The sequence below is a fragment of the Lepidochelys kempii genome, chromosome 17 (assembly GCF_965140265.1).
Source record: "Lepidochelys kempii isolate rLepKem1 chromosome 17, rLepKem1.hap2, whole genome shotgun sequence".
NCBI lineage: Eukaryota > Metazoa > Chordata > Testudines > Cheloniidae > Lepidochelys > Lepidochelys kempii.
Genome location: NC_133272.1, coordinates 21750473 through 21777109, shown reverse-complemented (window position 1 = coordinate 21777109; position 26637 = coordinate 21750473). Strand labels below are relative to the sequence as shown.

Sequence of the window (26637 nt, the reverse complement as noted above, 5' to 3'; positions counted from 1 at the left end):
CCCCCTTCCTCCCACCCCAGCCCCCTTCCCCTGCCCACACCCCCCTTCCTCCCATCTAGCACTCTGCCCCCCCCCCCACATTTCCTCCCATCCAGCACCCTGCCCCCACCGATGCCCCCTTCCTCCTATCCAGCCCTTACTCTCCCACACCTCCTTCCTACCATTCAGCCCCCTGCCCCCCCTTTCCTCCCATCCAGGCTCCTTCCCACATCCCCCTTCCTCCCATCAGCCCCCCCATCACCATCCGCTTCTTCCCATCCAGTCCTCTACCCCCCGCCCACACCTGCTTCCTCCCATCCAGCCCTTGCCCCCCGCCCACATCCCCTTCCTCCCATCCAGCCCCCCATCCCCACCCCCCTTCCTCCTATCCAGCCCCTTCCCCGCACCCCCATCCCCACTTGCCCACATCCGCCTTCCTGCCCTCCAGCCCCCTGCCCAGACCATTTAGCTGCCTGCCCCAGCTCACAAGCCCCGTAGATGCTCCGGGAACCTAGGGCATCCCCCCCACAGACGAGAACCCCCGAAGTAAATCACTTAGCCGATGTCTGTGCAAGTGGGGCTTGCTCCAGCTCGGCAGAGGCCCCGGCTCAGCCTTCAGGAGCCGTGCACTCAGCCGCCCCGTGGGTCCGTCTCTGGACGTCTTCTCATCACCTTCTTCCCGTCGATGGGCCGGCGTCTGCGTGCGTCTCTAAGGATGCGGCTCTGCTACCAACCCTCCATCCCCAAAGCGCCCTTCGGCTGGGTCATGCAGGGAGAGGGCTGGCCGACGCCGTCAGTTCTTTCCTCGTCCCCGGTGGCTGGGTCCGGTTCGGCCACGGCCCTGTGGAGGGGTGGGGCCCGGCGTTGCTGTCCTGGGGCTCTGCTGGCAGCCTCACGTGCAGATCGGGCCTGCCTGGCAAGCCGGAGGCCGTGACAGGCGTGCCCCCCCCCACCCCCCGGCCTGGCTGCAGTCCCCAGCCTGTGTATTCATGGCCGTGCTGGCAGAGTCGTCGCTGGTCTCAGGCGGCTGCTGGGCTCCTCCCCGGCGCGTCCTGGCCAGGCCTGTCTGGCAGCCTTGCGTGGGCGCCGTATCTCGCCCCCGCACGCGCTGCACTCGCGGCCGCGTGGCTGGAGTCCCCGGCCCCCGCAGCACCGGCTCCTCCGGGGCGTCCCTCCCGCCCGGAGCCGCCCCAGCACCCGGTAGTAGACGCGGCAGCTGAAGCCTTCCCGCAGCCCCTGCTTCACGTGCTGGGTCAGGGCCTCCAGGCTGGGGAACACTCGGCAGCAGGCCAGGCACCGCAGGCCCTGCTCGGTGGTGAGGAGCCACTCCGGGGTCGCGCCCTGCGGCGGTTGCGGAGCCTCCTCTGCTGGCCCCCCAGCGCCGCCCTCTGGCTCCGGGTCCACGTCCCCCAGCTCGGACTTGGTGTGGGAGCTGCTCAGGTCCGACCCGGCAAAGCTTTCTCCTCCGGTGTAATTGGCCTGAAAGATGCGGGGGCGCTTCCTAATGGCCCCAAAGCCGGCCCCGGTCTCCCAGGCCACCGAGACGCCGTTCACGGCCCTGACCCTCATGTAGAAAAGGGACTGTTCTTCTCCCTCCCCCTCGGCCTCCCTGGCACGGGCCGCGCGCTTTCTCGTCACGCCTGCGCCGGGTGGCTCACGCGGGGGCTGCGCACACAGGCGGTTGGAGGCCGCAGGTGCCATGCCGCGGGCGGATGAGTGGCTGGTGACGGATGTGGCCGTGGAGGTCTGCTCGCTTGGGTTCCTGGGGCCGGCAGAGGCAGAGACCCCCTCCTCCGCTGTTTCCCCGGGAACGGGGCTCCCAGCAGAGACCCCCTGACGAGGGGGCGACTCCCCTGATCTCTGCGACTCTGAAAGCAGAATGACAGCCCAACTCCGGCGGCCATCGCCCCCCTGCCGTGAGTCCCCCACCGGCTCCCAGCCCTGTGTCCCAGGCCCAAAGGGGCACCCCGCAGGCAGTGGGAGGGGGTGGGCAAGGGGACGCACTGAGTACAGATATCAGGGGAGCACCCAGTCAGGGGTCTGACATGCTGCCCCCAGGGAAGGGCCAGAGCCCCCTCGCTTGCCACACTGGAAACTAGGCTGGACAGAGCCCTAGACAACGTCCTGTCAGTGCAGATGCTGCCCTGGCCCCAGGGGATGGACACTCTGCCCATTGGTCTGCCCCAGCCCTCACATCTATGACCCTGGCATGGTTACCAGGAGCAGCCTGAGACCTGGCTGTGCCCATCTCCAAGGCCCCTGGCGTAGGCTTGATACTTCAAGGGCCCAGGACTCTGCACTGGCGTTTCTACATGGAAGAGCCATTTTGTGCCCCCAGATATGATCTCTACTCCTTAAATCTCCTCTTCCTGGTGTCTCCTTCACCCCTGGGGGGCTCTGTGTTTCCCCCTTCCTCTTTTCCATTTAACCATTTAGAGGCCTCTCTCTCTCCCCACTTGGGGAATCTGTTTCTTCCACTGTGCCCTGGGGTCTCTGTCTCTCTCCCCTTCCCCCTTTGAGACCCTTACCTCCCTGGGGCAGGCAAAGAGAGAATTCAAGTTCATCCTTGACCTAGGACCCCATGTGCCCTGCCAGCCTCTCCCTCGAGTGTCCTGTGGGCCCAGGGAATGTCCTGCTCACCTGACCCCTCCTGGGCAGCTCCAGGATTCACCTCTGGGGCATCAGCAGGAAGCCCCTGGCTACGCATCATGGTCCTGGCTCTGGGGACTCGGGCCAAGCCTGGTGCCTGTCACAGTCCTCGAAACCTCCTGGATTCTCTGTCCCAGCACCAGCTGGAAGGTCCGGGTCTCTGCTGGGGAAAGGATGGCGGTTTTGGTCCAATTCTCCAACTAAATCTCCAAATCTCACCATGCAGGCAGCAGAGACAGGATCACGATTGACCTGAGCCAAGGGTTTGATCCAAGTGGCACCAGACTGTTGTGATCTAAATAGTCCTGGAATGTTCTGGTCCAAACAGTGCTGTTTGGATCCAAATAGATCAGAAGTTCTGAGCTGGGTGAGGCCGTTGCCAGCTGGGATGATAACGCTTGGTTCCGTGCGACCTGCTCTTGGGTCCCGCCGACCCTCCTCGAGTCCCGTCCAGGGAGGGCCGAGTTAATGACGTCCCAGCCAAACCACTCAGCTGGGTCTATGCTGCACGAGCCACGGGCAGGCCCATCCGGGGTCCGATCAGGGAGGGTGGAGCCATATTAGCCTCTGGCTTTGTGCTGGCACAGACTGAAGAGCAGGCCCATTCATATTACTGTTGATTTGGCCCAGTCAGGACCAGGGCCATTGCTGGGCGCTGCCCACACCACAGTGAGAGACGGTCCCTGACCCGATGAGCTGCCAGTCTAAACAGACAAACAGAAATAGACAGACAGTGAGTCCCAACCCAGCACACTGTAGGCAGCCCAGCCCTAGCACAGAGCTCCTTTGAGATGCCTCCCAAAGCCCCAGTTTTAATTCCCCAAACCACCATGCCCCTCTGCCCACGTGCCCCAGGCAGGCCTCCTTGCTGTGCCACCATTCACCCCACCCCCACAAATAGAGCTGCAAGCTCCACGTGGGAAGGAAGAGATGGGGGCAAGTGTACCTGGTCAGGAGTGTCTAATGGTGGCTCCTGGTTGCTTTTCTTCCTCCCCCTGGAGGCCTCTGAGACCCCCACCAGGATCTAGCTGTCCCCCAAAGAGACACCAAATCAGCAAAGGCCTCTCAAGGCTTAACTCATGCCAAGGCTCGGTGCCGTCTGGTAAAAGGGACACACCCCAGCCAATGCCGTGTAACTGCCAACTGAAGTTGGCAGTTACACGGTCAGAAGTGTGATGTCAGAAGTGTGTTGTCCACCAGTGGGTCCTCACACCCCGATACACCTGCCCCTCCCCCCCTGCACCCCTGAGCTCCTCAGCCCTGGGCACTCTGGCCCACGGACAGCCCCATCACCGGCAGAGGCACCAAGTTCTCCCCAGTCTCTGAGACGTTAATAGTGAATCTTTTCCTCTGGGGAGATTCTCTCCTTACAGTTCCCATCCAGCCCTGTTGTAAGTCAGAGACCCTCCAAGGCCCCTGCTTAACACTCCTGTGGGGAAGAGCTGTGGGGGGGATCCCAACCCAGCTGCATCTGGTGAAGGGCAGGTCTTCTTCCTGGAGGGGCCTTGCCCCAGGCACTCACCAGGGGGCGCCATTCCAGCTGTGCAGTGCAGCTGTTCCCCCCAAGCCAGGCTGCAGGGAATGGACGTGGTTCTGAGCAGAAAGTGCCGGGGTAAATGCTCTGAGTAAGAAGCTGGTGATGCACATCCCAGGCCTTTTCTTACGGCTAAGTGCTGTAGCATCACAGTCTCAGCCCCATGTGCGGCAGGCAGGCCCTTGGGGGCCACCAGCTGCGGCTTTTAGAAATGCTCTGGTGTGTAGTCACTTTCCGGTGTGAAGCTGGGAGACAGCTCCCTCCCGCCAGGCTACTCTGATTGGCTGTGGGGAGTGCTACTCAAACACACAGAATTAACTCTGGCCCTTGGGGGGTGGGGGTGTGTTGGGGGGAGAGTTGAACGAATGGTGTGGGGCAGCCTGGGAAATTTGGCAGGAAAACAAAAGCAGCAGCAGGACAGGAGTCCTGAGCTGGGGCAGGGCGGGAGAGCCGGCTGCTGGCAAAAAGGAATTTGTGTAAACTCTCAGCCTTCAGCAGACCGGAGCTGAGACCAGTAGCCGACCCACCACGCTGAGCTCACCCAGCCTGCCAGCACCACCCAGAGCACAGACCGGCTGGGCTGACCCAAGGGGGAGAGGGTTGCATTGGCCCGGGGCAGAGAGTCTGTGTGTGTCGAGCCAGGCTTGCCGGGGGGGGGCGGGGGGACGACAGCTGCTTTGCTGTAAGCTGTGCTGTGTAACCTCTACTGGGGGTCCTGGCCTGGGTCTGCTCCGGGTTGCTGTTGTTATGGGTGGTGGTCAACTCTGACCTCCTACAAGGGAGGGTTGGGGTTTGCACAGAGGTGTGTTGCTGGGACCTTTGCTCCAGGCCTGGCAACCCCCACCTGACATACTCAAACAGTTTCCTGATCTTGAACATATTGGTCCAACGTTTCACCCTTGAATTCTATTTGTAAACGGGGGAATAGTCCCACTATTGTGGGGAACTTTCCTGGCTTCTGCACTACCCTGGTGAAGTGGGCTAGTGAAAGGATCTGAGTCCTCGCTCCCACTTCCTTTACCCAGTGGCCTCCCTGCCCTTGAGGACTCCCCTTGCACCCTCCTGTCTGGCAGAGTCCTCTTAACCCCAACAAGGCTGGGACCAGGATTCATGGGGGGCTCGACCCCCAACCCTGCTGTGGTCACCTAGGACAGGGGCTAGGGTGTCCCCACTCGGGGGTACTCTCTCTGCACTGGGCACTTCTCTGACTCCTGATCATTACATACAAGTTAAAGCAAATGCAAGTTATTTAATCAACAATTAATTTTAAAAGAATAAGGAAAAATGGGAAAGGTGAAAGGAAACACATCACCCCGCTCTGTGGCAGGGAACATCACAAACAGCGTCTCTGGAACGTCAGGGCAGTTCACTGTCTGCTCCTTGTGAGTCCCAGGCCTCCTACTCCGGCCCTGGCTGTGCTGCAGGGATGCTGCGGGTCGGACACTCGCTCTGGTGGTGGCCTCACGCTCTCAGGCTCTAAGTGGTAGGACCCTTCTGCCCAGTGTCGCCCCCGCCCTGTCGGGGTTACGATCCAAGCCTGGCCTGCAGAGCCCCTTGGCTGAGACGTCTCCCTGGGCTGGGCCTGCTGCCCAGGGTCCCCCTCGCTCTCCCCAGCTGCTCACCGCACCCGGCTCCAGACAGCTCCAGTCCCAGCCCCACCACTCGGTCTCTGCACGGCTGCTGCTGCTCTGCCTCCAGCTCCCTGGGCAGCTTCTCTGGCCCCTCTGGCTCTGGTCGCTGCAGCTCTGCTCCCAGGGCAAGTCTGCTCTCCCTGGGCTGTGCCTCTGGCTTTGGGGCTGCAGCTCTGCTCCCAGGACAGGGTCTGCTCTCCCTGGGCTGTGCCTCTGGCTTTGGGGCTGCAGCTCTGCTCCCAGGGCAGGTCTGCTCTCCCTGGGCTGTGCCTCTGGCTTTGGGGCTGCAGCTCTGCTCCCAGGGCAGGTCTGCTCTCCCTGGGCTGTGCCTCTGGCTTTGGGGCTGCAGCTCTGCTCCCAGGGCAAGTCTGCTCTCCCTGGGCTGTGCCTCTGGCTTTGGGGCTGCAGCTCTGCTCCCAGGACAGGTCTGCTCTCCCTGGGCTGTGCCTCTGGCTTTGGGGCTGCAGCTCTGCTCCCAGGACAGGGTCTGCTCTCCCTGGGCTGTGCCTCTGGCTTTGGGGCTGCAGCTCTGCTCCCAGGACAGGGTCTGCTCTCCCTGGGCTGTGCCTCTGGCTCTGGGGCTGCAGCTCTGCTCCCAGGACAGGGTCTGCTCTCCCTGGGCTGTGCCTCTGGCTTTGGGGCTGCAGCTCTGCTCCCAGGACAGGGTCTGCTCTCCCTGGGCTGTGCCTCTGGCTCTGGGGCTGCAGCTCTGCTCCCAGGACAGGGTCTGCTCTCCCTGGGCTGTGCCTCTGGCTTTGGGGCTGCAGCTCTGCTCCCAGGACAGGGTCTGCTCTCCCTGGGCTGTGCCTCTGCAGCTCTGCTCCCAGGACAGGGTCTGCTCTCCCTGGGCTGTGCCTCTGCAGCTCTGCTCCCAGGACAGGGTCTGCTCTCTCTGGGCTGCTTTTCTGGTCCCTCTGGATCTGGCCCAACTCTGCTCCTCAGCTCAGGCCCCTGCTTTCTCCTTAGCTCAGCCCCACTCTGTCTGACCCAGGCAAATCCAGCTTACACGGAGGAGGATGGGACCTCCCTGGCCTCCTGACTCCCTGATTAGCCTGCCCGCCCTGTCATTCAGGCTGACCTGGAGCATTGGCCTCTCCCCATTGTTCCTGGGGGCTGTCAGTCTCAGGGTCCTGGTTTCCCATAGACTCTTCCCCTTTTACTACTGGGAGCTAGCAACTAAAACACCCCCTCTGAATGTTAGTAAGGGGGCAACAGTCCCCCCCGTCATAAATATAAAGGGAAGGGTAAACCCCTTTGAAATCTCTCCTGGCAGGGGAAAGCTCCTCTCACCTGTAAAGGGTTAAGAAGCTAAAGGTAACCTCGCTGGCGCCTGACCAAAATGACCAATGAGGAGACAAGATACTTTCAAAAGCTCAGAGGAGGGAGAGAAACAAAGGGTCTGGTCTGTCTGTCTATATGCTGGTTTCTGCCCGGGATAGACCAGGAATGGAGTCTTAGAACTTTTAGTAAGTAATCTAGCTAGGTATGTGTTAGATTATGATTTCTTTAAATGGCTGAGAAAAGAATTGTGCTGAATAGAATAACTATTTCTGTCTGTGTATCTTTTTTGTAACTTAAGGTTTTGCCTAGAGGGGTTCTCTATGTTTTTGAATCTAATTACCCTGTAAGGTATCTACCATCCTGATTTTACAGGGGGGATTTCTTTACTTCTATTTTTATTAAAAGTCTTCTTGTAAGAAAACTGAATGCTTTTTCATTGTTCTCAGATCCAAGGGTTTGGGTCTGTGGTCACCTATGCAAATTGGTGAGGCTTTTTATCCAACATTTCCCAGGAAAGGGAGGGTGCAAGTGTTGGGAGGATTGTTCATTGTTTTTAAGATCCAAGGGTCTGGGTCTGCAGTCACCTAGGCAAATTGGTGAGGCTTTTTACCAAACCTTGTCCAGGAAGTGGGGTGCAGGGTTTTGGGAAGTATTTTGGGGGGGAAAGACGCGTCCAAACAGCTCTTCCCCAGTAACCAGTATTAGTTTGGTGGTGGTAGTGGCCAATCCAAGGACAAAGGGTGGAATATTTTGTACCTTGGGGAAGTTTTGACCTAAGCTGGTAAAGATAAGCTTAGGAGGTTTTTCATGCAGGTCCCCACATCTGTACCCTAGAGTTCAGAGTGGGGGAGGAAACTTGACACCCCCTTACATATTGCAAGACATTCCTTTTCCACTGGGTATTTCCTTGTTTTGTTGGCAACAGCGACCTTGGTGTGAAAGCTACCATCTCTCCCTGTTGCAGAAGCGAGACCCCAGGCCCCATTCCGCTGTCAGGCTGTCTCTCCATTCACATCCTAGTATTTCAGGGCAGGATAGTTGGTCACCGGCTCCTTGATACGTTGCAGGCTGCATCATGCTGAAGCACCCATGTCCAGCCTGCAGCTTTGTCCCGCAGTCGTCTCAGGGGCTCACATACATCTCAGAGGCTTGGGAGTAATTTTGACAGATCAATAAAAATCCTAGTTCTCTCTGAACTGAGTGAATATCTTCAGGTGTTGGCGTACACCAGGCGCATTTGCAGCGGAAAGGTTCCAGCTTGCGCGTGGCAGGTGGAGGGTTCTGCTCCTTGCCAATTCCTGCATCTGTTGTGAAAATCAAAGGTGTCTTTTAAACCCATCAGCTGATGTGTCCTGCCAGATTTCTAGATGCCTCTGAGCAGTGTCCTCATCCTGACAAAGCAGATGCCATGTGTATCTGTCTGGTAGATTTCTGTGCATGGGTGGCGGGTATAAGCTGGTGGGGGCTCAGCTCGGATCAGTGGACTGGAGGTTGGGGTTTGGGGCAGCTGGTGCAGGGTGGCCAGGGCCAGCTGGTGGACAGGGGCAGCTGGAGTGCTTCGGCCAGGGCTTCTCTGGTCGCACTGGTGAGGAGTGGGGTCTCAGTGCTCTGGTGGGTGAGGTGGGCTAGAAGAGGCAGGGTGGAGTGGGGCCTCAGGCGGAAGGGGTGGGACTGGGGGCCTAGCATCCCTGAAGGGGAGGTTCACACGCCACCCATGCTTGTCTGTCTTGCTCCCAGGGTTTCACTCTGTGATGTCATCTTTGGGGTGGGGTTTGTCCGCACTTCACTCTGGGAGGCTCGGGTGCCTGGCCCCCGTCAGGCATTGTACAAACAGTCCACGGAGCAGAGCCAGCCCGGCTGCAGCTGCCCCGGGTGGCAGTGGAAAGCGCTCAGTGAGCTCTGGCAGTGACGGTCGCCGCGGGGGAGCTTCCTGTGGGATTTGAGTGTATTTTCGTGATTTACATACATGACGCTCTCATCTCAGCACGGGGATCTGAGACGTCGCTCATCTCTCTTGGTTTGGTGACAGGCCCTTCCCGTCGGGCACAGCCCTGTGGGACAGAGGAGAAGTGTCGCTTTCTTCTAATGCTGAACAAGGGACTTTATTAGAGTGAGGGGAGAAGGATTAACCCTACAGCTGCTCTGTTTCTTCCCAGCGACCCCCCCCCCCGCATACCTGGCACCCTGCCATAGATTTAAAGAGACAGTACGCCTATTCTTCCACTTTCCCCCATCTTGTCTGCATCAATCATCTTTAACAAGAGCTGATATCTGACAACAAATTATTGAGTCAAGTGAGTCACTGGCTTCCCCACTCGTCCCGAGCAGCTCAATGCCAGCGACGGCACAGGGCAATGGGTACAGGAATCTGCAGCCTCCCCCATGTGCTCGTCTGCCCCCCTGCTCTGCTCCTGGAGTCCTGCAGGTTTTCCTGATATTTAACCTCCATTTTCCCTGTTTCAGTCCCGGGACTCTGTTCCTGTGCTCGCTGGTGTGGTGTTTAGATGCTGCTTGTAATTATTAGAGCTGGGAGCTCTGGCTGTCGGGAGTCTGAAAGGACAGGAAACAGGAAAGGGCGGGGGAAGTTGAGGAGGGGAGTGAGAGCTACCGAGGGTGCAGCAGCAGCTTGGTAAAGCGGTTTCCACTTTAAAAATAAAGTCCTGTTGAAGTTTGTTAGTACCTTGCCTGGTTGCTACAAAAGTTGGCCAGGAGGCAGGATCAGCCCCTGTCCTTTTCACAATACCTCCCTGCAGAACTGCAGATGGCTGCAATTCCCCTGGCCTGCAATTCCCCTGGGCTCTCTGCTGCAGACCGGCCACATCCTGGCCTTGTCCTTTCCTGAGAGGTTTTAGGCTGTTCTCTAACGCTCACCAACCCTATTTCCTTCCCAAAGTGCAGGGCTCAGCGCTGAATGCAGGCTTCCCGCAAGGCCCAGACAGCCTCTGCCTGCAATGTGCCTTCCCCCAAGAAGTGCTCAGACTTCAGAAGGACCATGCCCCACAGCCTGTCCCTCCTCTGTGGACTCCCCACTGCTGGCTGGTCACGGTGACACTTTGTCTGCAGCTCTGAATGCTGCTCCTCATGGCCAAACCGCCCCAGCAAGGGGCATGTGCAGTAACAGTGGTGATCTCCGCGCTGCTCCGGGATGGCACCAGTTGGGGGTCGCCCCGGGTGTCATGAGGGAAGCAGTGTGATCTGGACGTGCTGTGTGAGCTCCACGGGGCAGGGGCAAGGCTCATGGTGGTTGTGTGGTTTGCTTGATGTGGCAGCTCACAGGGGGAGTGGACCAGTAACGGGAAAGTCCCCAGCACCGGAGGCCCCCACACTCTGCCGGCTCGGAACCCCCTCCCACTCCGAGGAGGCCCTGCTGGAGGAGACAACCTTGGGTGGGAGGTCCAAGGGTCCAGGATGATCTTGTGTCCCAGCTATTCCCCAGAGACCAGGAGGCCCAGGGAGGGCTTGGGCAGCCAGGTGCAAGCTGGGCCCAGGAACTCAGGAGTGCAAACGCCCCCTCTCGGCTTCTGCACTGAATTCAGCCCCAACTCACTGCACTGAGTATGTGGCTGGTACATGGCGGGTAAATACCAACAGGAGCAGCACGCAGCCCAGGCTGCTGCTCCTCATGCAACCCCCCGCCCTGGGGCAGGGGAAGGAGGTAGCTAGGGCAACATGTGCAGATTGGTGTAACCAGCACCCCTAATTATCATAGAATCATAGAATATCAGAGTTGGAAGGGACCTCAGGAGGTCATCTAATCCAACCCCCTGCTCAAAAGCAGGACCCATACCCAATTAAATCATCCCAGCCAGGGCTTTGTCAAGCCTGACCTTAAAAATATCTAAGGAAGGAGATTCCACCACCTCCCTAGGCAACGCATTCCAGTGTTTCACCACCCTCCTAGTGAAAAAGTTTTTCCTAGTATCCAACCTAAACCTCCCCCACTGTAACTTGAGACCATTACTCCTTGTCCTGTCCTCTTCCACAACTGAGAATAGTCTAGAACCATCCTCTCTGGAACTACCTCTCAGGTAGTTGAAAGCAGCTATCAAATCCCCCCTCATTCTTCTCTTCTGCAGACTAAACTAATTGGATTGCACTGCTTTGGGGTGAGGCCCAAACCCCATCTCGGTGGGTCCCTGTCCCATCGCTGCAGTGCTCCGCCCAGCCACCTGGCAGTGCTGCTGCCGTTCGTTGTAAATACACGGGAACTTTGCCCTGCACTAGTGGCTCACCTGGGCTCACATCCCATGGGGACAGCGAGTGAGTGATGCAGTGTCAGGCAATGAGATGACACAGAGTTGTGAGATGAAATGATGCAGAGTTGGGCTATGATGCAGTGTTGGGCGATGGGCGATGCGCAGTGTTGGGCAATGAGATGATGCAGTGCTGGGTGATGAGATGACGCAGCGCTGGGAGATGACGCAGTGTTGGTCAATGAAATGATGCAGTGTTGGGCGATGATGCAATGTTGGGTGATGAGATGACGCAGTGTTGGGAGATGACGCAGTGTTGGGCGATGAAATGACACAGTGTTGGATGCTGATGCAGTGTTGGGCAATGATGCAGTGTTGGGTGATGAGATGATGCAGTGTTGGGAGATGACGCAGTGTTGGGCGATGAAATGACACAGTGTTGGATGCTGATGCAGTGTTGGGCAATGATGCAGTGTTGGGTGATGAGATGATGCAGTGTTGGGAGATGACGCAGTGTTGGGCGATGAAATGATGCAGTGTTGGATGCTGATGCAGTGTTGGGCGATGATGCAATGTTGTGTTATGAGATGACACAGTATTGGGCAATGAAATGATGCAGTGTTGGGCAATGATGCAATGTTGGGTGATGAGATAACGCAGTGTTGGGAGATGACACAGTGTTGGGTGATGAGATGATGCAGTGTTGGGAGATGACACAGTGTTGGGCAATGATGCAGTGTTGGGTGATGAGATGACGCAGTGTTGGGAGATGATGCAGTGTTGGGCGATGACGCAGTTTTGTGTGATGAGATGACGCTGTGCTGGGAGATGACTCAGTGTTGCCAGTTGTCACCACTTCATTGTGTGTCTTGTGATTTTTGGTCCAGTTATTAAAGCCCCAGCGGCTAGAATGAAGTGACTGCCTGAGACCCTCGGCTTTCCCTGACAAAGTTTCCAGCCTCGAGAACATGAGCTGATTGTGTCCAAAAATGCCCAGAAATCAGCAGGCAAAGAAAAAGAACCCAACTGTGGAAGAGCCTCCTCACCAGTGGTGCACCCGTTCTTGGCTGGGAGTGGCATAGCGATCTTTTCTCCCTTGGGGCCCTCGGCCAACAGCCACTCTTGTCCTGCAGTGATCTGTCTCTTCCTGTGTCTCAGCTCTTTGGCCAGGTCACTTTTACTCCTGCCCCATGCAGGGTAACTGAGTCCAACACACCCGTAGTCTGGCAGGACCACGCTGGAGCTCTGGCCCTGCTTCAGGCTTTGTGGGCCTTCCAGTCCTTGGCTCAGGGGTTCTCATGCCTCCATCATAGGTGGGCTGGTAAGGGGACTCTGCCCAGTGGCCCCATATGAAGCAGAACTTGGCTTTCCTTCTTTTAAACCTTCCCTACAGACTTGACACCTTGCACAGGCGTAATGGGGTGGGGCTGATAGGGGGACAGGCTTTCATTGACCCCCTACTGCTCAGGGTGGCATCTCTACACACCCTCACATCAACATTTATAAATTAAAAAGATCTCAGTGTTTATAGGGTAATCTCATGATGCTGGGGGGCTGGCTCCTGAGTTTGGAACGCTGGGGGCTGGCCGCCCTGATCTCGCCACCCGCTCTGACCACAGTCACAAGCAAAGGAGTTCTGAGTCACAGCAGCAGTTGGAAGGGAGACTCCCGCACAAGTGCATCTGCTGCCAGGATGTCAGTGGGTCAGAGAAGAGGGAGGGAAATGAATCATGGCTCCAGTAAGGGTGGGGAACTCCCCTGACAGAAGAGAGTTAAGATCTAGGACTGTTTTGTCTGGAAAGGAGAAGCGTCAGGGGATGGCTGGGTACAAACTGCTGAAGGAGAGGGGCAGTGCTGTCTAATTTCCCCTTTCCCCCAGTTCGAGAACAAGAGGGCCCCCAAGGACATTAAAAGACAACTTATTTAAACCAGACAAGAGGAAGCACCTTGGCACACAACACAAAACGAACCTGTGGAACTCATTGCTGCAAGCAATTATTGAGGCCAAGGGCCTGAGATGTCTCACAAAGGACCCCCAGCCCCTTCACACTGCACAAGAGGGCTGGAGTGGTGTAAAGGGAGCTCTAAAACCCCACATCCAACCGGATAGGATTCCTTCTACACAGGCACAGGGACAGCCAGCAATGGAGCTGTCTCTGAGGGTGTTGTGAAGAACAAGACTATAATAGGGTTCAAAAAAAGAACTAGATAAATTCCTGGAGGATAGGTCCATGAATGGCTATTAGCCAGGATGGGCAGGGATGTGTCCCTAGCCTCTGTTTGCCAGAAGCTGGGAATGGGTGACAGGGGATGGATTGCTTGCTGATGACCTGTTCTGTTCATTCCCTCTGGGGCACCTGATATTGGCCACTGTCGGAAGACAGGATACTTGGCTAGATGGACCTTTGGTCTGACCCAGTGTGGCCATTTTTATGTTCTTTTGCCTGTAGGGGGTTTGCTGGGGGAAGATTGGGGTGGGACAGGCATGTCATGGGGCAGATTCTGAGCAGTGCTGTGACCCATAGGGCAAGCCAGGAGGCTGCTGTAACTTAGCAGGCATCTGGGCTAGTATCAGTGGGCTTGGTAGCAGGGAGATATGGACCTATCCGGGCACTTTGTCTGTTCCGGTACAGCAGGAGCTGGAGACAGCAGTTTTGGAGAGGGAGCCCTGCAATGTGGGTGAATTCCCTGCTCTGCCAGTGACTCCCTGCATGACCTTGGGCCAGTCCCTTAGTCTCTCTGGGCTTCAGGTCCCCTCTGTGAAATGGCATTAACAACACGTCCTTTTCCCTTACTCCTTGTCTGACCACTTAGAGTGAAGCTCTCCAGAGCAGGGGCTGCCTCTCCCCATGTGTCAGGCTTGACAAAGCCCTGGCTGGGATGATTTAGTTGGGGATTGGTCCTGCTTTGAGTGGGGTGGGACGAGACGACCTCCTGAGGTCCCTTCCACCCCTGATAGTCTATGATTCTATGTGCAGCACCTGGCACAACGGGGCCCCGATCTCCCCTGGGGCCTGCAGCTGTCTCTGGAGTCTGAGGAGGGATAATAGTGGGCTGGTGAGACCACTGGCCTGCGGTGCTGTCGGAGAAGGCAGCATGAGCCAGTGGGGTGCTGTGTATAGCAGGAGCTGGGATGCCAGACTAGCCGCAGAGCAGATCTGTGCTGATCCGGCAAACCTGCCCTCCTAGGAATGAGGGAACATGACGCTGCTAGGCCTGATGCGCTGGGAGAGCCCGCTCTAACCCCAGTCGAGTCAGCGGCAAGACGCCCACTGACGTCCCTGGGAACTGGCCGGGGACTTTATAATCTGAGCGCTCTGGGGCAGGGGCTGTGTCTGGCAGAGGGCTGTGCTCATTTCCAGCCTTGTGTGCACATATGTAACAATACTCCCCATCCTTCGCTGGCCTCGCTGTGGTGTGTACTGCAGGGTCTCTGAGCAGCAGTAGGGACTGGCCGTATGTGCTGGGATGCTGAGCGCCAGATGGAGCAGCAGCCCCCGTTCCTGTAACCGTATAGACTATCCGCGCAACCTCTTATCTCCGTCTGTGGGCCCCATCACCACAGCAATTCTCTGTCATTAATGAATTTCCCCCTTCCTGAAGCATGGCTGTGCCATTATCTCCACTTTACAGATGGGAAACTGAGGCACAGAGCAGCTGAGGGTATGTCTACTCTGCAGTTAGACACCTGTGACTGGCCCCTGCTGGCTGACTTGGGCTCACGGGGCTCAGGCTAAGGGGCTGTTTAACTGCAGTGTAGACATGTGGGGCTAGGACCCCGCAATTAAACCCAAGCCCCACGAGCCCACGTCAGCTGGCAGGGGCCAACTGTGCATATTGGTTTGCAGAGTTGTCATGTCCTATGTGACTTGCCTAAGGTCACCTGCGGTAGAGAGAGTGAATCAGCCAGCTCCTTCTCTTCCCCCCCTCGCACCCGAGGGGATGGGGATGGGAGAGTCTCACTGCGGTGTCTTTTCTGTTTGTGGGTTTCCAAGATCAAAGGAGCGATTCTGCTCTCAGATGCTCTCTTGCGGTTAGTTTGAGCGATCAGAAACGTACCACATCCTGCCTGTGTGGCCCTCCTACCCCACGCCCCCCGGGAGATGCACACAGGAGCCCAGAGCTGCTCTCTGGCTGTCATGTCTTGATCTGGGGGTTCTTCACCTACCCCCGTCTCCCCCTTCTCCCACCCCATTTCTGCACCATGCAGAACTATCGAGACCTTTGTGCTTCTTCTCCCTGCTGGCCCCAGACCAAGGAGGCCAGGCATGCCTCGGCCCATCACACCAGAAATTAAACCATGTGAGGGGAACTGGCTTTAAGGGCAGTTCCTGTTAGCAAGGTGCTGCAGTATAGTCTGTCTAGCCAGTGCAGATCAGCCACAAGTGTTGTGGTGAAAAACAAGGCCTAGGTCAGCTCTCTATGTGGCCCGGAACATGGCCTTAAACAGGGCAGAATACATTGTAATGGAATTCTTGGGGTAAGGACTAGAGCTGAGAGAAATCTGAATTTCTGTCCCATGGGCAATCCCAATATTCGACCTTTGTTCCTGTTCCAGATCTGGACGAAAATCAAAATATCGAAATTATTCATGGAACAAAAAGCCCCAAAGCACTCCTATCAGGAAATGTTGAAACGTGTCACTTTGGGGCAGGTCGATACAAAACTGCATCTGCTCCAGTTGCCACCATACCTCATAGGCGGCGTAATTTGGGTGCCTCATTCCCTCATTCTTCCCTGTGGGCTCAGCTCCCTGGCTGGACTACATCTCCCTTGATGCACTGCAGTCATATGACTCCCATGATGCCCCACGTGTCTCAGGCTGGACACTGATTGGCAGCCATCCCCAGAGAACGCCCAGCATGCTGTTTGACCAGGGAAGCTCGAGGACTTTCAGGCAGGGAGTGACAGTGGTGGAAGCACAAACGTGGGGCGTTTGCCTCCATCTCTAGCGATCTGGGTTCTGCAGCACTCTCATGGCTACCCCACAGGCACCTCCTGCACTGCATGCATCTAGCAGCTGCCCTGACGTCTCCTAGCTCCAGTGACATGAGCAACCCACTCGAGTTTCACTCTTGTAGTTTCTACCATGGACGTGAAACCCCGATACCTGGCTGGGTGAAGGTTTTTACACTGAGTAAAAGAGAACAATGGTGTGAAGGGGAAAAGGGCAAGTGCGATCTCTCTATTTTATCATTTGAGGCCCCATCGAAGATGTGGGTCCTGTTCATAGATTTTCAGGCCAGGAGAGACCATTCTATCATCTAGTCTGACCCATCTGCATAACCCAGGCCAGAGAACTGCCCCCAGATAATTTCTAGAGCAGATCTTTTAGAAAAAAAACGCCCATCTTTATTTAAAAATGGTCAGGGATGGGGTATCCAACACAATTCTTGGTAAACTGTTCCCATGGTTAATTATTCTAACTGTGGCCAAAGGACGAATACAATCCTTGGGTGTATAAAGAGTGGAATCTTGAATAGGATCAGAGAGGTTATTTTATCTCTTTATTTGGCACTGGTGCAACTGCCATTGGAATCCTGTTTCCAGTTCTGGTGTCCACAATTCAAGAAGGATGTTGATAAATTGCAGAGAGTTCAAATGAGAGCTACAAGAATGATTAAAGGACTCGAAAACATGCCGTATCATGAGAGACTCAAGGAGTGACTTAATCCCAGCCTGTAAGTACCTACACGGGGAATAAATATTTACTAATGGGTTCTTCAGTCTATCAGAGAAAGGTAAATGGCTGGAAGTTGAAGTGTCTCCTTGGGAGCTAATGTTCAGCTGATTATTCATCCCCCTCCCCTGTCTGTTTCAGAGTCCCTGCTTCCCAGGATAGAGTACCCCATCCTGTAAGTCTGGCTGACATTCATTGTTCCTAGATAGACACATTTACCTTTAACCGTATTAAAACTCATACTGTTTGCTTGTGCCCAGTTTACCAAATGATCCAGATCGCTCGAATCAGTGACCTGTCCTCTCGGACACCCCCTCAATTTTTGTGTCCTCTGCAGACGTTATTCGTGATGATTTCATGTTTTCTTCCAGCTTATTAATAAAGAATGTTAAATAGCACAGGGCCAAGCACCGATTTCTGTGGAACTCCACTAGAAACACACCTGTACAATCCCCCATTTACAATTTCATTTTGAGACCTATCAGTGAGCCAGTGGTTTTAATCAAAATTTCACATGGTACCAAGTCTAACTCCTTCCAGAAGTCTAAGTATGTTACATCAACACTATTACCTTTAGCAACCAAACTTGTCATCTCATAAAAATAAAAGATATCAAGGTAGTTTGACAGGCTCTATTTCCCATAAACCCATGTTGATTGGTATTAATTATATTGCCCTGCTTTAATTCTTTAGTAATTGAGTCCCATATCAGCTGCTCCGTTATCTTGCCTGGGATCGATGTCAGACTGACAGGCCTATAATTACCTGGGTCAGCCTGTTAACTCTTCTTAAATATTGGCCCCACATTAGCTTTCTTCAGCCACTGGATCTCATTCTGCCTTGGTCTGCTAGACTAAAAAGTTCCCCCCGGTAGGATCAGGTACCTTCTTCCTGTGTAGGTACTTACAGACCACGATCAAGTGGCCGCTTAACCCTCTCTTCGGTGAGCTAAATAGATCCCTCGAGTCCCTGGCCGAAGGGAGGGGATCTGAGGGGTTTCGGGAGCACCCGTAACTGTGTTGCACACAGGCACTTAGACAAGGAGAGCGGAGTGGAAGAGATGGGAGAAGAGGGAACGGGAAAGGAAGGGATAAAATAAGAGGGCGAGAAGTATAGGGAAGGGGAGAGAGGCTGCCCATTCCTGACTTGTGCTGGGAACACCTCTCGGGGGGGTGGGGTTGACAGGGACTGTGATGGGTGCTCAAGGCCACTGATCCTGTGTTATCTGAAAGAGCTGAGCCAAGCGCCATCCCGGCCGTGTGCAGGCAGAGCTCCCCAGAGCAGCCAGTTGTCTAGCCAGCAGGATGGAGGCCATAGCTCAGCTGCAGTTCAGCTCACCTGGGCCCAGCTGCGGCCCCCAGCAGACAGCGCAAAGCACAGCTGGATTCAGCCACAGGCCGCGGCCCCCAGCAGACGGCGTGGCACTGAGAGCAGTGGGGTCCGCTCCAGTGGGAGCAGAGGAATTCACAGCGACCGTCTACATCAGCTCAGCGACTCTGCTGAGGCCTCCCTGTCCGAGCCGTTGCCATCATTATAGCAGGGCAGGAGGTTGAGCCCCAGCTGTCTACGAAACCGGCCCCCTGATTTTCCTGGACCCTTGGAACCACGGACTGTGAGTGAGGAAGTTGGGGGAGCCCTGCACTGAGAGTGGGAGGTGGAAAACTGCACCAGCCCTTCAGGGTCCAATTGTCTGGGACTGTGACTTGTGCACTGTGATGTAACTGGGGGTGCAAGGTGTTAAAGTGTAACTCTTTGACTCAGGTCAGCCTGGCCTTTCCCTTTTCTCTGCCCCCCACCCCCTCCGTAAAGTTTGTTTGTTTAAACCTCTGTGCTTGCAAGTGGGTATGGATTTGCCTAACAAAGGCACTCAGCGTGGTTATAGGTTCCCAGATTATGGGGTGGGGTCCTGGGCCGAAAAATGAAGAAATTGTAGAGAATCCCCTAAAATAAGGCGCAATTGGCAGGAGGTTGCATTTTGCACTCTGCATTGGATACGTGGCTTCCCATGGGAGGCTCTTTGTGACCGAATGCACCCTTGTATTCAGACCTGACCCATGATTGTGGTAATCTTTGTACAAAACATGGCTCATGAGGTATCATTTGAAAACTAATAACTAGGGCTGCCAATTAATTGCAGTTAACTCACGCAATTAACTCAAAACTATTAATGGAGATTGAAAAAATTAATCGCAGTTTTAATCGCACAGTTAAACAATAGAAACCAATTGAAATTTATTAAATATTTTGGATGTTTTACTACATTTTCAAATATATTGATTTCAATTACAACACAGGATACAAAGGGTAAAGTACTCACTTTATATTATTTTTATTACAAATATTTGCACTGTAAAAATGATAAACAAAAGAAATAGTATTTTTCAATTCACCTCATACAAGTAGTGTAGTGCGATCTTTTTATTGTGAAAGCAAAACTTACAAATGTAGATTTTTTTTGTTACCTAACTGCACTAAAAAACAAAACAATGTAAAACTTTAGAGCCTACAAGTCCACTCAGTCCTACTTCTTGTTCAGCCAATCGCTAAGAGAAACACGTTCTTTACATTTACATGAGATAATGCTGTCTCCTTCTTATTTACAATGTCATCTGAAAGTAAGAACAGATGTTTGCATGCCACTTTTGTAGCCAGCATTGCAAGGTATTTACGTGCCAGATATGCTAAACATTCATATGCCCCTTCATGCTTTGGCCACCATTCCAAAGGACATGCTTTGGAAGAACACTTTCACTGCAGATTTGACAAAACGCAAAGAACGTACAAATGTGAAATTTCTAAAGATAGCTACAGCACTTGACCCAAGGTTTATGAATCTGAAGTGCCTTCCAAAATCTGATCAGCATGTGGTGTGGAACATGCTTTCAGAGGTCTTAAAAGAGCAACACTCCAATGCGGAAACTACAGAACCTGAATCACCGAAAAAGAAAATCAACCTTCTGCTGGTGGCATCTGACTCAGATGATGAAAATGAACATGCGTTGGTCTGCTCTGCTTTGGATCATTATTGAACAGAATCCATCTTCAGCATGGATGCATTTCTTCTGGAATGATGGTTGAAGCATGACAAGACATATGAATCTTTAATGCTTCTGTCACATAAATATCTTGCAACACTGGCTACAACAGTGCCATGTGAATGCCTGTTCTCACTTTCAGGTTACATTGTAAACAAGAACCAGGCAGCGTTATCTCCTGCAAATATAAACAAACTTGTTTGTCTGAGTGATTGGCTGAACAAGAAGTAGGACTGAGTGGACTTGTAGGCTCTAAAGTTTTATATTGTTTTATTTTTGAATGCAGTTATTTTTTGTACATAATTCTACATTTGTAAGTTCAACTTTCAAGAGATTGCACTACAGTACTTGTATGAAGTGAATTGAAAATACTATTTCTTTTATTTTTACAGTCCAAATATTTGTAATAAAAAATAAAGTGAGCGCTGTACATTTTGTATTCTGTGTTGTAATTGAAATGAATATTTTTGAAAATGTGGAAAACATCCAAAATATTTATATAAATAGTATTCTATTATTAACAGTGCGATTAATCACCATTAATTTTTTTAATTGCGTGATTAATCACAATTAATTTTTTTAATCACTTGACAGCCCTACTGATAACTCACTGGTCAATAATGCCATGATGAAATATGGGTAGCAACATTATATGTAAAGTTATAAGGATAAAATGGAATTAGGTCTGAAATGGGTTTACCAGATTAGTGTGGATAAACCAGTTTCTCAAAGACAAAAGACAAACTGACGCCTCTAGCCTATCCAGTGGCTGTTCTTTGGCAAGGAAGTGGGACAGGAACAAACAGATCTGCATTTTAACAAACAACAGCATGGAACCTCTTTCACCATCAGACTCTTTGTCTCCATCCTCACAGCAGGGACGAACTTTATCTAGGGGTAAACCTCAGAAAAATGCATTTCAAAGAGGACTGGGCTATAAAAGTGAGGGGCAAAAACACCACAAGGTATCTTTCCCTATCTGTCTCTCTTTCTTTTTCACCTAAGAAGGTAAAAGAAACAGCCATTTGTCTTTGGGAGACATCCTGACCGGAAATTTGGTCAACTTTGTTGCTTGGAGCCTGTGGTAAAGATTTTATGGTTCTGAGAAGCTATCTTTCTGGCCTGTTTAATTAAGGAGAACCCCTCCCATTCCCTCTATCCCTCCTGTGTCCTTTGTCCCCCAGTGACTGTGTGATGGGGAAGCGACTCTCTGCCAACACCACTGTCATTCTCTCTGCAGACACAATAAAGTCCGGTGTTATCTAACATGTCCCAGTGCTGCAACTGATGTGAGTAGGAAATGTCCCCCCATTTCCTGAGCAAGGATGGGCCTTGTCACCATGGTGTCACTATGGAGACCCAAGAGTGGGCCGTATCACTGTGGTGTAACTATGCAGACTCGAGGATGGACCATATCACTGTGGTGTCACTATGGAGACCAAGGATGGACCAAGTCACCATGGCATGTCCATGCAGACAATTCCCCTCCCCCATTACATTGGGTGGGAGCTGGAATATAATTTTGTTCCTTTCTCCCCCAGCCACAGACTGATGAGGGGTGAGTTCTCCCTTCCCAGCTATGAGCAGAGGAGGACCCAGCTTTCCTGGTGTGGGCAGGGGCTGCTCTGGCAGAGAATGGGAAAGAACATCTGCTCGGGACTTTAGGGGGGCTCTGGGGCAGGGCCAGTAAGGCTGGAATGTCTGGGTCCATCATCAGCTAACAAGCCCAGCTTCCCTCTGCCAGAGCTCGGTGGAAGAGATTTGTCCTGCCGTGAGATGCTGTCGGTGGGTTGGGGATGAAAGGCCTCTGAGGAGCTGGATGCTGCATTGTCATCATCCCTTTCCTGCCTGACCTGGTGCCAATCTCGGCACAGAGACACCCCTGGCTTTGTTGCTTCCCTGACATAATGGCCAGGGAGCTCTGGATTACTCATGCTGAGGATATCCAGGGAATGACGTGTCACATGGGCATTGCAGGGCCAATGTAAGAATCTGGAGAGGGAGGAATTGCAGGTTTGCTAGAGTCATGCCCTGGGTTTCCCTGGTGTGAATAATCCAGACCTCCCTGGGCTGGGACTTTCAATGGGCCTCACAGTTTCCACAACATAGGTGCTCTCTCTCTCTAATTATATGGGGAACAAGTAGAAGTGTTGATAGTCAAGCCTGCCCGACTATTCGCAGGTCTTTCCACGTTTGGGGCTGTAACAGGTGGTGGTTGAGAGGGCTTCCTGGCCTGCTCCCTTCTCCAGCCCTGCTGCCGGGGGGTTGCCCTGCACAGGGAGAGGCCTCTGAGAGTGTGGGTGAGCTCAGCCGGAGAGCCCGGCCGTCCATTCCCCGCCTCCGGGGGCCCCCTGAGCCAGCGCACGTCCCCCTAGTCATGATCCTTCAGAGCCCTCGGGGAAAATATTGTTGGGACTTTCCGCCATTCTGCGGCCTTGGGAAACTCTCAAACACTTGCAGGCTCTGGTGCTCCCAAATGACAGGGAGACCAGATGGCTGGTCACTTGGCAGTGTTCCCAGCCTCCATCCCCCAGCCAGGCCGACCCTGGGGAGGGGCATGGAACTTCGCATTGCCTCGGGGAGACCGGGAAATTGGGTAGGGTCCCCGGACACCCAGAGGGGCATTGCCTTTCATGGCTCACCAGCAGGCACTGGTCCTGGCTTCCCCATCCACCAGTGTCTGGGGGCCCCTTCCTCCTCCTCCTCCTTTGGTGACCCCTGGCTAGGCTGAGCCAAGGGACCCCTGAGCTCAGCATGACTTCACATTGCATTGGCTGGGACATGGATACCTTCCGCACTGAGAACTCAGCCAGCACTGGCCCTGCTCAGGAGCTTGCCCTCTGCCCAGACCTCCTGGGAGGCTGGGAGGGAGAAGAACAGCAAAGGCACGTGTTAAGTGTTTAATCTGTTGATTTCTAAGCCTGTCTCACTATTCTGGGGGATCCGGCTCCGGGTGTTTGGAGGCTCAAAGTTGGCCGTGCTGCACAGGGGGCATTTTCTATTCTGTGCACCAAACTCAGCACTGGGACAAATGTCCAGAGCCTCCAAGTCGGACCCTCTGCAAAGCCTCTGCATTTCCCATCCCAGCCTCCCCATCAGAGGGGGTAAAACTCAGGTGGTCTGTGAGATCAGGGAGATCCCAGCCCCTTCCCCACAACACTGCTGGGGGTGGGGGGAAGCATAGAAATAGCACATTGATTTATCACTCCCAGCTGGCATCTCTCAGGAATCCTCCTTATCCTCCCCCTTCACTCCTCTCCCACTCAGTGCACAGTGCCTTAGAAACTCAAAGCTAGCTTCTGCCCCCTGGCTTGGAGTTGGCCACCCCCAGGCGAGGCCCTTTGCAGTGCACTGACTGCTGATTGCATGGAGTGAGTGGGCACTGTATTCTCCGTAAGGGGGTTTGCCCTTGTGCCCCCTTACAGTTGAGTCAGCCAGTGTGTAGCGACTGAGCTGTGGGCAGAGGGGTACTCTGCTAGCTAGATTCAGCAAAGCAACTCGCCCCAGGGAGAATCCTGCATCTGCTCACTGCTGGGAAAAGTGGCAGGGTTTTACTCCACTGAACTCAGCCCTGCCCCACGCTCTTGTGCCTCGGGGAAGCATGGAGCGGAAGACAATTCAATGCAGCTCAGACTTACTGAGTCCAGGTAGAATTTAGATGCTGTGGTTTTCAGCTCATACTAATTTCCCTCACCCTGTTGGAATTTCAGTGGGATTGTTCTGCCCAATAGCTCCAGTGGGCTTGGGTCGTAAGGACACCCTACTGCCTGTTAAGGAGATTGACAGATGAGGATGATATGACAGGAAGTCCCACCTACCTGTCACAGGAAGTCCCACCCTTCTCAATGTCACTGGAAGTCCCGCCTTACCCGACAATGACGATATCACAGATGTTATGCACTACTCTTCCCCTCCCAGCCCCCAACACAGCTACGGGCCTTACTGAGACTTTAATAAATAGACGTTCAACAGCTCTCGCTGAAAAATTGTACAGCAGGCAGCTTAGTTTTGTTGAATCATTTCACAGAACGAAGAAAACACAACACACGATTTCACAGGGCAGAGTTTTGGAGCGATTTAGATTTAGGGCACTGTTCTGTATGGCACCCTCTCTGTGTGGGTATTACAGGTGCTCATACACACACGCACACATTCAACCACACTGTCACACCCTTAATAGAAAGGCCAGGGCATCTCCCAGTTAATAGGCATGACTTCCTTCCCCAGAGGGAATCAGTCTCGGGGCCCTGGAATGTCAGTCTCTCTTAGACGGCGTGTTGGTGTGAAAGGCAAAGGACTTCTGCCTGTACTTTAACGTTTATGGCGATGATTCGAGCTTACCCCACCTTATAGTGCCGCCTCTGGGCAAATCAGGTGTAAAGTACGCCCGGGATAAGGCCAACACGGCCCAACCCTGTTGAAGGGAGGCAGCCTTTGGGCCAATGTCAGTTGGGAAGAGTCCTGCTTAACCCTGAAGTTTTCTTAAAATATTCATTGTTGCAACCCACGTGCAGGGTGGCTTTGTGGACGTCACAGATATCGAAAAGAAAGGCGAGGCCAGTTCTGAGAAAGTTTCCACAGCCTGACCTGAGGGTTAAGCAGCCATGTACTAACATCTGGTCACCTCTAAAGGAAAAGGGGCCTGCTGACCATGAATATAACTCATGGTAGATGTTTTTAAACTCCCCTTCATGCATCCATCACCATTCTTAATAAGAAACGTGGACAGGTGACAGCGGATGTCGCAGCTCTGCTTTGCAAACAAGAGAAGTGGAGAAGTCAGTGGCTGTTACAGGCTAGCTGGGTAAAAGATTACACAACTTGTTTCCTCCAGTAGTTTCTCTCTTAACAGAAAATTGACTTAAAGGTTTTCAAAATAAATTCCATCTGCAATAGAATTAATTGAAGTCTCTAGCAGGTCTGTAGTCCCAGACACATTGTCTTTCTCACCTAGTCCCTCACCCCAGTGAGGTGTTACTCCAGAATTCTTTAGTCCAAAGGGGGTAAATTACATCAAATAAACTTTTTCCAGAGTAGCCATCATTTCCTGTATTGCTAACAGAATACAAGGTGACATTCAATATTACAATATCCTGCAGGTTATCACATAATTAGTTTCTTATTCTTTAATTAATAATTAACTTCATGTGTAATTTCATTTTCCTTAATAACAAGAACATAATCAAAGATTACCAAATCGTATGTGTTAGTTTGATCTTAATCCCCATTGCCACCAGGTGAACCCGTGTAATGTTGTGGCCTACACCAACCCAGGGGAGTTCCGTGAGTTCGTTATCCAGGGGTCTTCTGCCATAAGTGTTGGTGGAAGGGGTCTTCCACCACATGGGAAGGTTTGTGTCATGAGAAGAAGAACAAGAGCAAAACGCAGAGATAAAAGCATGCAATCAAGATTCAGCCTGCATGTATCCTGCCTGCGCCGCCTCTCTCTGCCTGGAGGCCGAGGCAGCTCCTGAGTCTACTCCCTGTTAAGGGAGGGTCTCTAGGTCAGACCCTTAGGGAACCATGTAGGAATCACAGGGAGATGCAGGTTTGTATCTCAGCTGCTGCCCGGCACCAGGGGAGGCCAAAGGGAAAAGGCAGAAATGCTCCAAATATTGTTAGGAAAAACCAAAACCAAACTGCTTGTGCCCTGGGGCCATTTGTGCATTAATGGTGCCATGGAAAGGGAAGGAGTCTGTGATGTCCTAGCCCCTCAGCACTGTCAGTGTTGTCATGGGGAAGGGGAGCAGAAAGGGGGGAGGGAGAAGAGGGAGCGCATGGGTGCATTGGGCCTGTGGGGGGATGGCGAGGGGCTGACCCTAGGGGTGCAGGAGGGTTTTGGAGATGGAATGAAAGCAGGTTGGGAGCAAATATCAATGGGGGATGGGCTTTTCCTAGGCCTGTGGGAAGTTTAAGGGGGTCTGTTTGAGGTGATTGCCATTGGAGGTGGGGGGGAGGGGTGTTGCCTGCTCCTCAGCCCCCCGGCCTCCTACATGAGAAAACCAAAGGCAGTTTCAAAAGTTATGGACTCTTAGCCATAGAGAGCAGGTCCAGCTCCCACTAGAGTCAGTGGAAAGAGCCGTCAACGTCACTGGGAGGTGGACCAGGTGCTTAAACAGTAAGACCCCAGTAGCTGCAATCGCATTTGCAGCTTCTAGTGGCACCCAACAGTCCAGACAGCCTCCCACCCCACCACGTGTCTGTTACCGGCAGTGTCTTGTCAGCCTGGGACAGGGACAAGCTACCAGGGAATTCGTATCCAAGAACTTTCCTTCTCCTAAGTCCTTCACAAACAGGGAAACCCAGGAACTCCAGGCCGGAGGGCCCATCAGCTTCCCATCCATTAGATCCACACCTTGGAGCAGAGACTGAGGCGGACTCAGAGCAAACAGATCAAGCAAAGCTGGGGGGAGGCCCAGCTTCTTTTCTGAACCCCAGTGGGGATCTGGGCCTTGGTTATCAGAACAGAAAGGCTAGTGCAGCGGGTTCCCCACCTTCTCCACACTGCAACCCCTTCCCATCTAGCTGAGATCCTGCTCCCCACAGCAATACGGAAAGGGTAGGCTGGGGTAGTGCCCTGGCATTTGTTCTGGTGTGGTGCCCCCCAGGCTGAGAATGTCGGGCTACTGCATTTAACCCCCTGGCATGCCTTATC

The 26637-nt window shown here is 53.6% G+C and overlaps 1 protein-coding gene across 1 annotated transcript; it reads right to left on the bottom strand.

The window, feature by feature from the left end:
• Positions 1-473: 473 nt before the first annotated feature.
• Positions 474-4360, bottom strand: LOC140899712 (uncharacterized). Its single transcript, XM_073315628.1, has 3 exons — positions 4151-4360; positions 2620-3332; positions 474-1847 (listed from the first exon to the last, which is right to left on the bottom strand). The coding sequence occupies exons 2-3, from the start codon at positions 2687-2689 to the stop codon at positions 967-969; spliced, it is 951 nt and encodes a 316-aa protein (XP_073171729.1). The 5' UTR covers positions 2690-3332; positions 4151-4360; the 3' UTR covers positions 474-966.
• Between the last annotated feature and the right edge of the window lie 22277 nt (positions 4361-26637).

What these genes read in the sequence shown, in the direction of transcription:
- LOC140899712 (XM_073315628.1), bottom strand. Translation starts at nt 2,689, where the DNA reads ATGATGCGTAGCCAGGGGCTTCCTGCTGATGCCCCAGAGGTGAATCCT. An exon ending in AGCTGCCCAGGAGGGGTCAG is followed by an intron (nt 1,848 to 2,619) that starts GTGAGCAGGACA and finishes TTCTGCTTTCAG; the next exon opens with AGTCGCAGAGATCAGGGGAG.